Source organism: Bombyx mandarina, chromosome 07, assembly GCF_030267445.1.
Source record: "Bombyx mandarina strain Sakado chromosome 07, ASM3026744v2".
In the NCBI taxonomy this organism is placed as follows: Eukaryota; Metazoa; Arthropoda; class Insecta; order Lepidoptera; family Bombycidae; genus Bombyx; species Bombyx mandarina.
This window is the reverse complement of record NC_143214.1, coordinates 3840657-3857827: the sequence shown is the minus strand read 5'-3', so window position 1 is coordinate 3857827 and position 17171 is coordinate 3840657. Positions and strand designations below refer to the sequence as shown.

General features: G+C 35.8%; 1 protein-coding gene across 3 annotated transcripts in view; it reads left to right on the top strand.

The window, feature by feature from the left end:
* Positions 1-17171, top strand: part of LOC114241183 (rho guanine nucleotide exchange factor 17) — a 162221-nt gene that overhangs the window by 128371 nt on the left and 16679 nt on the right. For 2 of the 3 annotated variants that reach the window (XM_089728616.1, XM_089728615.1), the window contains exons 4-9: positions 5684-5761; positions 11320-11502; positions 13187-13415; positions 13655-13967; positions 14041-14132; positions 16240-16462. In XM_089728616.1, the coding sequence (XP_089584742.1) occupies positions 5684-5761; positions 11320-11502; positions 13187-13415; positions 13655-13967; positions 14041-14132; positions 16240-16462 (1118 nt within the window). The remainder of the gene's footprint in view (positions 1-5683; positions 5762-11319; positions 11503-13186; positions 13416-13654; positions 13968-14040; positions 14133-16239; positions 16463-17171) is intronic. The other variant, XM_089728617.1, reaches the window with a different exon arrangement.

The following is a 17171-nucleotide window of genomic DNA, read 5'->3' as shown; positions in this document are numbered from 1 at the left end:
CGATGACCTGGAGCTCGACTCATTTGGTAAGTATCTACAGTCGGCATCGCTGCGCCATTTTGAGAAGGCGGCACGACATGAGAACCCTCTCATTGTAGCCGCTGGAAATTACATACCCGACCCAGTAGACCGAATGGTAAACCGTCGACGTCGCCCAAAGCACGCCATTACGGATCCTTCTGATCCATTAACGGTGCTTTTAGGCACCACAAGCACCGGTCACCGTCCTCGTCGAACCCGTCGCTTGCGACGAAGGGCTCGACGAGCGAACTAACCCATAGACACAGCCCACTGAGTTTCTCGCCAGATCTTCTCAGTGGGTCGCGTTTCCGATCCGGCGGTAGATTCTGCGAAGAACTCTTCGGTTGAGCCCCACGAGCTCACCTACAAACGTTAGGGCGAAGCTGAAATAGCCTCTCAAGGCTACCAGCATAGGTAGAAAAAAAAAAAAAAAATTTTGATCTGTAGGATCTGTAATGACGTGTCAACTACCGGATACAGACAGCAGTTGTATATGGTTACCTTGGAATTGTTTTCGGTAGACAGCGGCCTGGCTCTGCCTCTGGCATTGCTGAAGTCCATGGGCGAAGGTAACCACTCACCATCAGGTGGTGCCTAAAAGGCCAATAAAAAAATGGCAAGGCATATATGAGCCCATAAAAGTAGGTATAGCCACCTTGCTTATTTACGGCTTGAAAAGTAAAGGGTAGATACATTAAAATTAAATTTTTGACCTGAACTGTGGGTGGTCTAACTACTTAACGTCTGATATGTCGCACGTTCTAGTATAATTCACGTTCGCATATAAAACCATAAAAAATGAATCTAATTCTCAGTTTATTAAGAGTCTTAAATTCTAAACTGGCACTTTTGATAGCAACGCGAACTAAAAATATGCCTGAATACCAGTTCAACAACAGACAAAATATTTTTTTTCGGTTATCATTATAAACGATGTTAATCTTTTGGCATCCACAGTATCGTGGATATTAGATTAATATTAATCTTAAGGATAATCTTGAGTAAATTTGCCACAAAGTTTCCGTTACGATTTGAAGGGACAGCTTCTATATTACGCATATCCGGACTTAACAACTTACTGGTGGTAGGACCTCTTGTGAGTCCGCACGGGTAGGTACCACCGCCCCGCCTATTTCTGCTGTGAAGCAGTAATGCGTTTCGGTTTGAAGGGTGGGGCAGCCGTTGTGACTATACTGAGACCTTAGAACTATATCTCAAGGTGTGTGGCGCATTTACGTTGTAGATGTCTATGGGCTCCAGTAACCACTTAACACCAGGTGGGCTGTGAGCTCGTCCACACATCTAAGCAATAAAAAAAAAAAGAACAATTCAACTTAAATGTTTTCCATCAAACTTCCGTTACATTATACCAGATAGTAAGTAAGTTTGTTTGATCAATAAAAATAAAAACATTAATAGCATCTTATCTATGTAATTTATTTTGTGAATAAAAAACAATACGGCTTATTTTTAGACGTGTAAATTAGTGACATGGGTTTCATCTGACGCTAATGTACATAATTTCATAGATCAACTTGTAATACTATGAAAAAATAACGCGAAAACATGAGTTTGCAAAATGGAACACTCTGTATATTTATCGGCGGGCAGCCGTTGACCTCGGGACAGTCGGGCCGATCGATCGAACCATTAATGATGTACGAATCTACGCGCGCTACTGTGAAAATGATTGTACGCACAATATCAAATAGAAAACCTCTTTACAGATAAATTTATATGCATCTATGTTTTTTTTTTGTTAAGTCGTTACTGGAGCCCATAGATATTTACAACGTAAATGCGCCACCCACCTTGAGATATAAGTTGTAAAGTCTCAGTATAACAACAGCTGCCCCACCCTTCAAACCGAAACGCATTACTGCTTCACGGCAGAAATAGGCGGGGTGGTGGTGACTATCCGTGCGACTCACAAGAGATCCTACCTCCAGTAAAATATGTACCTATAGGTATATGTGTATGTATTTGTAATTTAATATAAATTTCATTGAACCTACCACTATTTACTCTGCACTACCTTTGGTTGACTGGTAGAGAATGCCTTAAGCATTAAGCCAATGTAAATTTTACATGAAGTGTAATAAATAAATAAATAATCGTAGATCTAACTACTCTTCAATTTTAAGTTCCAACGACCTTTAGATACTCTCAACAACTTGAAATTTATTCCTTACCTTTATTATTGAATTTTTTACCATATAATCTAAATATTTCCTTGCATTTATCCAGATACACTACATAGTTTTAATGAAAATTTGTTAATTTTACATAAAAAATATATTATACATAATTTGAATTCAACACACTAGCCGTACTCGGCCGCTTCGCTGGGAATTTGAAATTAACATTATAATTTATTGTCATTATTATTAGGGAGTCCAACCATCGATATATATCGATGAGTCCAACACTCATATAAATATTAGCCTATCCATTAAGTACATATATTTTCTACATGGATACCAAGTCTCAAGTCAATCGGATGCATGTTTCAGTAGTTATAATGTAACATCTGTAAAAATCACTGTAGATTTATATATTAGTATAGATGATGATTGACTAAGCTGACACTTAACATGATACGTCACTAGCGTTTTGGCTTTCCAGTGATTGTTATCGAATTATCAACTCATAACTAGTACAGTTTCTTTTGAGGAATTATTAATGGTACAACTAGAAGCGAAGTATTGAGGCACGCAGCAGCGCGCCCTTTTCAAACCCCGACGACACCTTAATACAAGGCGACACTTAAATGAATGTGGGTCACACACGTCAGAGCAATTAACTATTGTAGTTAATATTGAAATAGTGATTTGTAAAATTTAGTTTATGTAAATTTTAGTTAGGTACTTGGGGCGGAGCCGCAGTTTAGTTTAACTTGAATATTAATATTCACTCACAAGACCTTGTGCCGATAGACTTCTACTTTTTAGTAGGGAATAAAATGTAATATATCGATGTAGATACCTATTATTCGTTTATTTGTTTAGCTATTTTTATGTTTACCTCAAATTGTGAATTTATTTTCTTCGTAATTTTTTTAACTAGACTGTTGGAAATTAAGTATTTTCGAGCTTATGTCTATAATAATTTGTATAGTTCTGTAGCACGCGGTACGGCCGAAGCCTTTTGATGTATACCAACATATGACATTTGCCTTGGTTGTGGTAGTAACATATTACGTAAGTCTTTATTAATTCAGTAAGATATCCGCGTATAATTTACTGAAATGAAACAATAAAATATATATATATAGATAACTAAAAAACGAAATATTTTCATTATATTTTTAATTTAATTTAATGGTTATCTGGTAGAGACCTCTCTTGACGATAAGACCGCTCAAAGTAATTGATATTGATCTATACTAATACTAATATTATAAAGAGGAAAGATTTGTTTGTTTGTTTGTTTCGAATAGGCTCCGAAACTACTGGACCGATTTGAAAAATTCTTTTTCCATTAGAAGCCGATATTGTCCCTGATGAACATAGGCTACTTTTTTAATATTTTTTTTAATTTTATTTTTTTCGTTTCATGTGTGTTTTAATGTTTCCGAAGCGAAGCGAGGGCGGGTCGCTAGTGTGTAATAAAGCTCTATACATACGTTGCTTTTAAGTAATGTAGCAATAAATTGCCCTATTAGAATAATATAACTGTCGGTAAACGTAAATACAAATATTTTTTATTTCTTTGCTTATTGTCTGGTTTATGCCTGCAAAGCAATTGAATTTTTGTATTTTTTACACAGTCAGATTTTTCATAATTAATTTAAATATGTTATTTATGTTATTTATGTGTGTAATTGTGTATGTATATAGTTTGATATATTATGTATTAGTATTTATTTTCATTATTTTTATTGTTAATGTCTATAGTATAAATAATTAAATTAATTAGATTGTACTCATCTACCCACTAATGTAAAGCTTTCCTTCTTTGAGAACGGTTAGCTGGTAGATAACTCAATTGTTGAGTTAAGCTCGCCATTTTTTTTTAAATCTTATCGCAATTACTGTATTATATTAACAGTGTGTAAAAATAAAGAATAAAGAATAAATAGTTATTTACGAGTTTTGTACTTTATCATTTTTTTCTTTCTAAAGCTTGTGATGTCAGTGAATTTGGTTGAGTTTCGGTCAAACAAACACTGACATTGTAAGCGAATCTATTTTAGTTGAAGCTTTGTTAGTTTTAAAATTATATTCGCGTTGATTTGGCCATTGCCTTTGATTTGGTATAAAAAATGCAAAACCTTAACATTGCTACCTGAACAAAATAAGAATTCTGTTGTTTCAATTTTGTTCCTTCCAATCCTTCCAATCAAATTGCATGACGGCGCTGACATAGGCAGGATTGTGGTTTCTATCTTGATATCTACTTGGAGTCGCATCCCATAATCTGTAATGTTTGTTTACTAAATAAAACTAAATAGCTAACATGTAACTGTATACTTGAGACCTTACAACTTATATCTCGAGGTAGGTGGTGCATTTATGTCGTAGATGTCTATGGGCTCCAGTAACCACTTAACACCAGGTGGGCTGTGAGCTAATCCCACCCGTCTAAGCAATAAAAATAAAAAATAAAACATTGAAGCAATAATTATTAGGTTTTCCCGAAATCGAAATTTCAAAAAAGTAAATAAATCTAAAATCAATTAATGCTAATAGGTATATATATTTACTCACTATATTCCAGTCATTATCTTAACAACGCAAAAATTTTATTTTCCAAAGCGCTTGTTATGTTTTGTACAAACATTATTTATTATTCGATGCATAGTCGGCCGAATTCTGACACATAAACCATATTGTACGGACAAGTTACGATTTTCTTCAGTTCAAAGGGCAATCTTGATTCTAATATGATACAAGAATAAATATAACTGTTTCCTGAATGCCAATATTTATCGAGGTGCTGAATTCGACCAGGTATAGGACGCCGTTGATAAAAAACCATCAGAGTTAATAATCAACTACAGCATCTCATAAACGCAACGGGATGTTAATAAAGTAAATACAACGCTTAATGAAATATAGCATAACTGAGTAGTTATGCTATATCTAATGGATAATCCAATAGGGTTATTGGATTAAGTATCGCATACCTGGATCACAATATGCTTGAGCCACTGCATTCTATAATATTATCCAACGATAAGGTGGCATCCTATTATTACGTTTCTGGTTTTTATTTTTAAGCTATTGCATAGCTTCTATCGCGGGCCTTGAGCGCGGCGACTGAATCAAGAAATTCCGTAACGAAAATAACCTGACACCCCCACTACGCCTACTTTGTAGCTCGCGTTCAACACATTCACACATTGGGCTGGTGTAGTGTTTGTGAATAAGCGCGCGGCGTGACGCGCACTGCATGAGCATCATGAAAAGTCTGCCCATCTCTCTCTCACGCGGTCTAGCTTATGAGTGTGAAGGGGACAGTTAATGTTTTGCTTTTGTTAATGTTTATAAATATAGCGTGGTCTTATTTTTATTATTATTGTTTTAATATTAAATTATTATTGTCTAATTGTAATTGCATAAGTTGATAAAAAATGCTTTACACGTCTTTTTTAATTTAACTTCACCTTTTGGATTGTTATTTATGTAAATATATTTAATAATCTCTAAAATTGTTTCAGGACACAAGGACACACGTCGTCGTCGAATTATACGAAACGGAGAAATCGTACGTGGAAGCCTTGGAGATATTAGTAAAGGTGAGTGAACGGTCGATTCGTGCTTTGTTGTCTATTTGGGTATTTTAAGAAGGGTATTGAAAAATGATAACTGCCAGTCAACGGTCGTCTTCGTTCGATTATTTTTTTCCAATCTTGAAAAGTCACTCCCACAATGTCAAGTTTTTTTTTATTTATTGCTTAGATGGGTGGACGATCTCACAGCCCACCTGAAGTTAACTGATTACTGGAGCCCATAGACATCTACGACTATCTAACGACGATCTAAGGTCTCAGTATAGTTACAGCGGCTGCCCTACTCTTCAAACCGAAACGCATTACTGCTTCACGGCAGAAATAGGCGGGGTGGTGGTACCTACCCATGAGGACTCGCAAGAGCTCCTACCACCAGTAATTACGCAAATTATAATTTTTGCGGGTTTGATTTTTATTACACGATGTTATTCCTTTACCGTGGAAGCCAATCGTGAACATTTGTTAGTATGTATTTCAAAATTAGTATCTGCCTGCGAGATTCAAACACCATTGCATCGTTAGATGCACCGGACGCACCGGACGTCTTATCCTTTAGGCCACGACGACTTCAACTTCTCTAGTCTTCTCTAGTCGTCTTAGTCTATGTCTAGGCATTGTAGATCCGTATGTCCCGTCATAGAGGTTGCAAACCACGACTGTGACGCTTTGATATATTCTTATGATAGGATTGCACAGAAACTGCCCCCAAAAACGAAAAGAGGTGGCGGCGCTAAGTACGACCGATAATGATATTACTTTTGTTATTAGCTTAGGGATACGAAAACGATCTTGGACACGAAAAAATTCCATTTGTCGCCGAGAGTAAATTACTCTTATAATCTGATGATTGCGAAATCTTTTCTGACGTTATTAATATCTTCGGTCATATAACGGCTGTGTATTGGGCATCAAACCAGACTGTTTGTATTCCAACAAAACATTTGTACTGGCTTTACCGCATTGTCGCTTTTTCTGCTAAATGCTTAGCAAAGGCAATTTAGAAGCTTTTGTTATGTTTGAAAAAGTTCTTCGTTTTCCCTATTTGCTATCTATCTTTAACTTTAACCAAAATTCCTATTCGGTCGCAAAATCTCCCGCCAGATCTAAAATATGACTTTTTACTGGCAGTAGAAGGCCTTGTGATTTTGCACGGTTAGGTATTACCACCCTGTCTGTCTATTTTTGCCGTGAAGCAGTATTACGTTTCAGTTTGAAGGCTGAGGGAGCGCTTGTACAGTAAAATTGAGGCCTTAAAACTCATGTCTGAAGGTGGGTAGCGGTGGCATTTACGTCATTGATGTCATTGATGTCATTGTGATATGTCGATTTCTGCTTGGTGATTAGATATAGTTACATGAAGCAAAAATTACACCATGCGTCTATTATGTTACAGGAAGGTACCTTAGATAGAAGGAAATTTAGATTTGCTTTGAGAAATATATGGGTATTTTAAAATTGAGAGAACGGTAAGTTAGTTAGTCCTTGTCCCTTCGATAGAGCCTCGGGCGCCAATATGTTTTGTTCTGGTTTGTCGGGGTATTTGCAACAGCTATCCACCAGCCGTTCCTAAAACTTTTTATGTTTGTATATTTTTTTAATCTTGCTATCAATATATACTAACTGACGCCTTTTCGCTGCTAGAGATAGGTTCCGCCACAGAGCCAATTATAAAATATGATTTTCCTTATACATATAAATGACCATCTTTCGCCTGTTTCTAAATATTAATCAATAATAAATATCTAAATAGCATAAATCAAGGTGCAACACACGTGTTTTGAATTAATACAAAAAAATTAATAAAAATAAATGTCAACTGTTTCTACGCGATTAAAATGATCATAATAAATCACAAGTTCAGGTAATCGTCACTAAATTAGTCGCTGAGCGACAAATTCGTTATATTTATAGCTGCGAGGAAAGCTCAGGGTTGTACAAAATTCTTGTGTATCGCGATCTGACTTACGAATTTCATATTCGCATTTTAATTCATTAGTTGTTAACAGATATCTTATAGGGAAGCGTTTATTTGTTTGACTGCGAATGCGAAATTCGGCCTAATGTCTAAAATTGGGCGTGGTGGTTACGTGCAGTGTTTATGAGCTTTATTAGCATAGTTTTTGGGGTACAGCGAATTATTTTACTCGTTTTCGGTTTGAATGGTGGGGCAGCCTCTGTAACTATACTTGAGACCTTAGGACTTATATCTCAAGGTGGGTGGCGCATTTACGTCGTAGATGTCTATGGGCTCCAGTAACCACTTAACACCAGGTGGGCTGTGAGCTCGTCCACCCATCTAAGCAATAAAAAAAAGTATATATGTGTGAATGTGTAAATTGATTAATTTTATTTTAAAAATTAAATTAAGTTATTTATTTCTGCTTTTTCGTTGAATAAACATTTTTTGCCTCATTGATGGGACGCCCATATTGAAAGCAACTTGGATGTTGCCACGTTTACAACGTGCATACCGCTCTGATTATAAGACATTGAAACCTGTATTTGCAATTTTATTTTTGTGTAAAACTGACGATTGTACAGAAACCTGATTTATTTATTTAATTCCACCAACAAAGTGATAATTAATACAAAACATTGACAAATTGACAATAAGTAGGTACATGCCAGATGTCACCTCAATTATATGTAGGTGCAATCAAAAGTACCTCCAATATTGAAATTAGAAAAGTAATAAAAAAAATAAAAAAATTAAGAAATGTTATATGAAATCCAGTATGTTACTCTTAAGGCACTAAGTAACATTTTTTTTTAATATCTACTTTAATAGAAAAAAATAAATAACTAAAACTTGTTTTTCTTTAATTATGATTAGGTTATATTTAGTTTCTGTAGGCTGCGGCTTGGCTTTGCCCCTGGCATTGCTGAAGTCCATGGGCGACGATAATCACTCATCATCAGGTGGGCCGTGTGCTCGTCTGCCTACAAGGGTAATAAAAAAAAAAGAAAAATACTGGGAAATGATCCGTGCCAGATTTTTCTTGTACGTTGTAGTCTACGTCATAGTAGACATCAGTAGATGATTTTTTCTAAATTCTAACATTAATCGTATATAACAATTACGTCATAAGCGCTTTAACTCCAAAGCGTTTTCACAGTACGTGGAGAAATACCAGCGTTCTTATCCTTGAAACCGAATGATTGTGTGACGGCGTGAATAGGCATTGTTATCAACTCCTGTAGGCTTTCCACGTTCTATAGTCGTCGATACTAAGTATATTTTACGTAATCCGAACAAAAGTTTATCGTAAAAATTTCAATCGCATACCAACCCTAATATTCCCTCTTCGTGCAAATTTTCCGCTCTACCTCGACGCGAGTCTATTTACTGTCATCCCCCCCCCCCCCCTCCCGCCTGCCAGGCCCGCCGAAGGACAGATCACAAAAGGCACCGCCTCAAAAGGCTTTGAGTGTTTCTCTACTTCTATTTTGGAGTCTCGCGTTGGAACATTTTGTTTTAAAAATCACGGAGCTTACCATGAAAAACTTAAAAAAAAAATTGATCAAAATTAACCCTTGATTTATCCAAATGTTTTTGATCTATTTATGTTATGTTACATTTTTTTACTGGTGATAGGACGCTTTTTTTCATTTTCTCTTCTTCATTTTTTTTTAGTTGAATTTAAATTTTTTCAATTTTTATTTTTTTCAATATTTTTTTTATTATTGAATTGTCATCGGTCCTCGATAAATCTACAAAGTTTGAATGAAATCTGGCCGTTTAAAGTGAGTTAAAATCGCGTCTAAAGGAGTCCGTTACAAACATACATACAAGTGAAGCTAATATAAAGCGTGTATAAATACAAAGCAAAATAAGATCCATTGCGTGCGGTGCGTTCGGCGGGGACCAATGTACGCGTACCTTAATGTTTTTTCACGTGTCACGTAGCGCTTTCAATGCACCGCTAAAGGCTTTAACAACAACAAAAGCATCAGTGAATGCTGAAAATCCTCTTTGATACTGAAACAATGGCCTTTCAGACGCTTGAAATGCAATTTTCAGTAGCTTAGTGGCCAATGTCATACAGTATATCCATCAAAGATATTAAATAAGTTCTCGCGAATTTTGCATTTTCGCTTTAAGCACGCGCAGAATAAAGGCTAAATTCCAATTTATCGGATTTGTGTATTTTCTTTAGATGTCTTTTTAAGTTATAATATTTATTTACTTTAGTTTTGGCAAGTCTTAGACACAATTAAAACTACTTTTACAGTTTTCGTCGTCCGCGACGACCACGAAAATTGTAAAATATTTGAAACCACAGAAATAATCTAATGATAATAACAAACGCAAGATTAAATTATAAAATTGATGTTAAATAAATTGTAATATTTATTGTCCATTTAGTAAAATTTATTTGTAATTGATGGTGATGATTTTCTTGTTATAATTGAATTTAGAGAAAATAAATGAAAATTAAAGCCAACTATATAGAATTAGAAGCATTTTGTACTCTTAACAAGAATAAACGGTATTCATTGGAGGTGTCAAGCTAAAACATAAATCTTAAATTAACGTACCGTATTTCAAGTTCTGTGGCGAGTCCTTTTGCAACGAAAATTTAATCGAGTATAACAAACTTGACAATTTCGAGATGGAAAAGTTCTGTCTTCGCAAGCAGAGTGGTTCTTTTGTGTTATTTAGTACACTTCAGTGTTTTTCATTTGAACTTAATAGATAAGTTGAGAGTGCATCAGAATCTTATTTGTTCTGTACAGTTTATCTTGTGGAATCTGAGAAAGCTATGTTTATTTGTGTTCTGATCATATTTAAAGCCGTTAGATTTTAGTTTTTTCGGACACCAGTTTAATTTACTTTTTACCCTAGCACTATTCATTCGAACAGAGCTCATCCCTATTAACTATAATATTACATAACCGCTTCGTTCATCTACAACGGGGTTCCAATTTCCCTTCGGATTTTTCCGGAGTGATGTTCAAAAAAGATTTAATTATTTTCGATCGGCAGCAGCTTAACTGTACCCATGGCGTTGCCAACGCGCATGTGCGTCAGTACACACCCATCAGCACTTGGATCGTATGATAACTATGGAACTAGCCTATTATGACATAATAATTTAATTTAAAAGCTATATTTTAAAAGATACTTATCCCAGTGCCGATACGCTATTTTTAATACGCTTTTATTAGCTTCAGACGTATGTATGTTAGTATGTAACGGAATCTTTAAACATGACTTTGACCCCCTTCAAAGCGTCGGATTAACTTGAAATTTGGCATGCTTATGAATGACCGATGACAACTCAAAATTAGAAAAAAAATATTAAAAAAAATTAAATTCAACCAAAAAATGAAAAATAAATAATAGTTTAAAAAACCTCAAAAAATACGCTTTTATAGAAAATCCAACTAAAAAATAAATACATTTTCTATAAAAACGTATTTTTTAAATTTTTTAAAAATTTTATTTTTTTGTTGTTATTGTTTGGACAATAAGTTTAATCATAGCATCGTTTACGAAAACGTAAATGATTTTAATCAGAACTTGGATATGTCAAAATTATATCTAGTCATTTTGTTTCCAGAAATATCTCCAGCCCCTAAAGAGTCCGGAGAACGCAGCCTTACTTGACGCGTATCTTGTCGACGAAATCTTCTATCAAGTGCCGGCGATCCTGAATGTGCACCAAGTATTTTTAGAGCAACTGAGAAGACGGTTAGAACAATGGGATCTGCAACAAAAAGTCGGAGATGTCTTCTTGGAAGTCGTGAGTTTCTTCTGCTTATTACGCCAACTTGATAATTTTTGGATGAGAAAACATGTTAACGGCATTACCAAAATTATACTTACCATTTACTGGTGGTAGGACCTCTTGTGAGTCCGCACGGGTAGGTACCACTGCCGTGAAGCAGTACCTAATGCGTTTCGGTTTGAAGGGTGGGGTAGCCGTTGTAACTATACTTGAGACCTTAAAACTTATATCTCAAGGTGAGTGGCGCATTTACGTTGTAGATGTCTATGGGCTCACTTAATACCAGGTGGGCTGTGAGCTCGTCCCACCAATCTAAGCAATAAAAAAAGAGCTCTAGGATTGTTTGTAGATAGCCATTGGAAAGAAATGGAGTTTAGATTTTACCCATCGTTCCTATGAGGGTGCTCTCATCTGTAATGCATTTCCAGAGATTTTTGTCTCCCATATCAATATTGATATCTGTTATCAATGGCAAACCAATCATACTCAACATGGACCACAAGTCATCTAGTCACAGCTGTCTTCAAAGTCAATAAAAATGCACAGTATATTTCCAATTATCATTTTTGCGACATACCACGGAGTTTTATGATGAAATATCATGCCCGATGCTTCCGTTGTGCTATAACCAATCTTTCAACGTTCTTTGATGAAGGATTCCGCTAGAAAATATCACATAATACATTCTTTGAATAACGATAAGATTACCTTATGTTGAAGGCAATATAAAACCATTATACATGTGACTCTATCAATTCTAGTTGTACCAATCTCATACCAATGTAAAATTATATACAAAATAAACCAATAAGTGGGTAATTTTCCGAGTAAGTCTATTATCGAGGCTATTAACATTTAAAACAGGACACGGTCTCTCTATTGGTTTTTTGATTTTGATACAATTTCCTCCTCGCGTCGTTTTCCTCATTACTGAGGGTCGAGACTCTCCCGCTGCATCAGTTTGATGCTCAGAGAAGATCGCCGTTGCCGGTCCCAAGCCCGGACGAGAAAGGAGGAGGGTTGGTATGGAGGAAAACAACCCAACTATAAAAGAAACAACGCCGAAAATCGGGCGGCGGTCAATTAACCCGATCCCTCTGACACCTGTTGGAAAGTGGCTCACAGAGACCATGAGGACTTAAATAACCTCTAAAATTCTGCAGTGAAAGGATCTGGTTACCCACCACTAAGTATTTACCCAAGAAAACTCCCTCAATGAACAGTACGATGATACAATTTACACCTACCTTTTTCGGTCTCACTTTTATAGGGTAAAAAGTATTTTAATTTACAGGGTCTAGTTGCTTTTTCCCTTAATTATTAATAGTAGAAGGCACAGTAGTTAATCGGTAGTTAAAGTCGAGTTTTATAGAATTAATTAGTTGAAATACAAATTATTCCTTGTGTTTTTTAGACTCTTTAGAAAGTTATCGATTTTCTGTAGCCTTTTTGATCTTTAGTGCAAATTATTTGTGAACTTTTCATTTTGCCATTATAAGAAAGGATGAACCAAAACAATAAAGATATATCTAAAGATAAGGGTAGTTAAACAATGTTTTATAGGAAAGATAAGGTTTTATAAAAAATAATTGTAGTTCTTGTTGTGACTCCAGAAATATTGAATCTAAAATTACATTAATTATAATATACCTATATAATTTAGGTAATTTTAAACATTTTTGGAAACACATTTTTTTAGTTCACAAAACCAGCTGTAATGGACACTTACATGTCTTTCATAAGCAACTTGAAGAAGGCAAAAGAAACTATAAAAACTGCAGCATCATCACGACCTGCCTTCGCGAAGTTCCTAGACGCTATGGCCAGGGACCACAAGGGAAAGTTGTCTTTGGATAATTTACTAATAAAACCCGTGCAAAAGTTCCCAAGCTACAAGCTGCTGATACAAAGGCTGATCAAACATACTGGTAAATTAGCATATTCGCACACTTCATTTTTTTCTTTCTTTTCGATTTCATTTACACATAAGATTTTTCCTAGATTTCGGTAACGCAAATTCACTTCAGCCTTTTTATATGCTATTTTATATCACTGCTTATAGTATTATATATATTTATATATTTGAATTATCGATAGTATTATATACTTGAATTATCGATAGTTACTAAATTTGTGAATGGTACATTAACAGTTTTCACCGTTTCAGATCAGTCACACCCAGACCACAAGCTCTTGCTAGAGGCACAAAAACAAATACACGATCTCCTAGAATTTATTAACTGCACCGAAAAAGAAAGTTTGGAATATGAATTACAACAACAGACCCTTAGAGATTTGGAACAGATGATCGAAGGTCTGTCTAATCTGGTAACCGCTGATAGGCTGTTTATAAAACACGAAATGGTGACAATGCCTTCAGCTCAAGGAACCATCAAAGACAGAGCTCTATTTCTCTTCAATGATACGCTCTTGATAACCAGCGTGAAAAGAAGAACCGGCACTATTAAGAAACCTATGCCGTGAGTATTTATTAAGATGCCTTAAAAGTCAATATTTTGAGTTATAAATGAATTTACTGGTTGGATTTTTCAGAACATACCAAAGTACTATAGCGAGTCAAATGGAGGGGAACAAGTACAAACTGCTCATGCGAATGTCATTGGCTGATCTCGATATTATAAAAGGTAATTAATTATCAAAAATATACCAATTTTTTGTACGAAATTTAAATATGAAACCTGAAACGGACTACATCACTTGAAGATGTTGGAGTCGTTGTTTTAGTAATTTTTAAATCAATTTGAGCTTTTTCATATTTAGTGAATTCAAAATTACAATTAAAATTTTGTTTGATCTAACCACTGATAAAAAACATTCCAGCGTTTATATAACGTTTTTATTAGTTTATCATAACTTAGGTATTGATTTAACAAATGTAATAGTTCCTTTGAGCAAGTAATTTCTGATTTCCAAGTGTATTTTGCCTTACTCCCTTGTTTTAATTAGAGAGGTAAATGAAATGAGGGATAATGAATTCAACGACTATTATGTTTCTTGAGCTATAGGTATTCGATATTCTATTTAAGTTGAATATTGAGGTACTGATGATTTAATCATGCGCCAAAGTTTTTTTATCTACTGTAAATATTGGAATGAAAAATGATGCATATACTGTTGTTTTATGTATACACCAGAAGAAATTATTTTTTAGTTCAATATTAGAATGTTAATTTTTTGCTAAAGTATTAAATCATAAAATCTATTCATGGCTGAATGCCGCCACCTACTTTGAGACATGAGGTCGAGTCTCAAATGCATTGTAATACCTGGGCCTTGAAATTGGATCGTGTGATTTCTTCTTTCTAAGAATAAACAGAACGGTGTTACCGAACCATGTCTTCATAACACGATGTACAATGTGCAATCGTCAAGGTAGAAATTGGGAAAATAAATGAAGCTAAAACTGTTACAACTACGGACGAATGAGGAAGTGATAATTCTAGGGCTAGATAGGGCTAGCTAGCAGGGACAAAAATTATCATCAGCTTAATAATGAGTATACGAGCAATATTTGTTATTGAAATTCACTAGGCAAAAAAAAGTTAATTATATTCGCCTCTCTTCTCTATTTTACTAGCAGTACACGATCGAAGTTTTAAAAGAATCATAGTTTCCTAGGCTCGTGGGAGGCCATACTCTAACTTTGCAGCTACATTTTAATAGTTTTCATCTTTGAAATAACGAGTTACCTCTAACCTTTGATCATTTTTGCTTTATATCGTATTCTTCGGAGGAAAGGTGAATTATACTTTGTGTCGTGTCGTCTAAGATATAAAATCGCAAGTAGATAATCACGTAGTTTTTTTTCTTGTAGTTTCTTTAGCGAGTAATTCTGCACGCGAACTCTTTGATGTCTAATTAGTCCAGTTGCGTTACTTCAAATGTTTTGAGTAGTTATTTGTTAGTTTGTTTCATATACTTTCGTTTTAAATGCCGCATACTACCGAATAGTTTGAACATCATTTCGAAGCATTTCATTTATCAGTAAGACATGTTTTGTTTACGAATTCCTTAACATAAAATCAACAGGACGTCCCGTCTTTGATGTGCGATAATTTTTGCGTGTAATATACTAAATTCGCTTGCGGTTTTTGGCAGTTTCTTGGCTCCAAATAGAAACAGACTTATTGGAATTTGCGAACGGTTTTTGTAACCTTGGATATTTGACTACACTATTGACGGTGATAGATCCTTGTCCCATTTTTTTTTTGTATTTGTATTCATATTGAAGAATACTTACAGGGTGTATTCGAATTTTGCGAATATGACAAAGCAGGTGTTAGTTCTAGTGATTTACAAAATTATAACACTGAAAATTACACTTCTAAATTTATGCTGTACAAAACTAATGTTATTTTCACTACTACACATAACAACAAAATTCAGATTCAATTGAGGCATGGGGTCAATGGTCTCGAGCACATGCGAAGTGTCAGCTATCTTTGTGATATGTTACGTGTTCACGAAATATGGAATTACTAAAGCGACAAGTTCGCACGGTTAGTTTAGCAAATTAACATTTACGGCTTTGGAGTACGCTTCCAATACACCCTGTATGTAGTCAATGTAGATTGCTTGTTGGTCATTCACAAATCAGTGCCAAAGAAAATATATTGTACACAATGTTTCAAATATTCGTCATCGGCGTCTATTACATAAATGAAACACTGCTTAGCGTATTTGTATCGAATGATATATCCCAACTGAAAATTAATACCCCCATGTTTTTAGCTAAAGACGAAAACGTAAGGCGAATAATCAACGAAGTAGAGAAACTAAGGGAAGACGTGAACACACTGACTCTGATATCAGATCACGTGGCAGCGCTGCACACCCAGCATGCGCAGCTCGAGGAACTCGTCCGAGACATGTTGCATTCGTTGAACCGGCAACTATCGGAGCGTCAGAACAGCGACGGCCAATTGTGCTGCATGGAAATCACGTTGAATACCGCGTAAGTATTGGTTGGCCCAGGATAGCTTCTTTACGAGGAACTGTCGAGCCCATCCGCCCAGTCCTCTCACACGGTGTGAGTCTGGACTGAGGACGTCTCACCTTCCAGGCGACGAAGGTACTCACGGGACATGGCTTGCCTCGTAATGAGGTTCGGCCCCCTGCAGCAAAACAAAGGATAGGCTCTGTAGTGTCAAGTAGTCGTTTGAAGTCGTCGTGGCCTAACGAATAAGACGTCAGATGCATTTGTGTTGAGCGATGCACCGGTGTTCGAATCTCAGGCGGGTACCAATTTTTCTAATGAAATACGTACTCAACAAATGTTCACGATTGACTTCCGCGGTGAAGGAATAACATCGTGTAAAAAAATGAAACCCGCAAAATTATAATTTGCGTAATTGCTGGTGGTAGGACCTGTTGTGAGTCCGCGCGGGTGGGTACCACCACTCTGCCTATTTCTGCCGTGAAGCAGTAATGCGTTTCGGTTTGAAGGGTGGGGCAGCCCTTGTACTTGAGACCTTAGAACTTATTCTCAAGATAGGTAGCATTCATTCAGCGATGTTTATGACTTCCGATGACCAATGAATACTAGGACCATGAGATGGAATTTCTTCTTCTAGTCGTTTCACTAGTGACACAGTGGCTATGACCGTTGTGTGGTATTGAAGTGGGCACGTGGTCCGTCTCACGATGTCCTGACATGTCTTCCT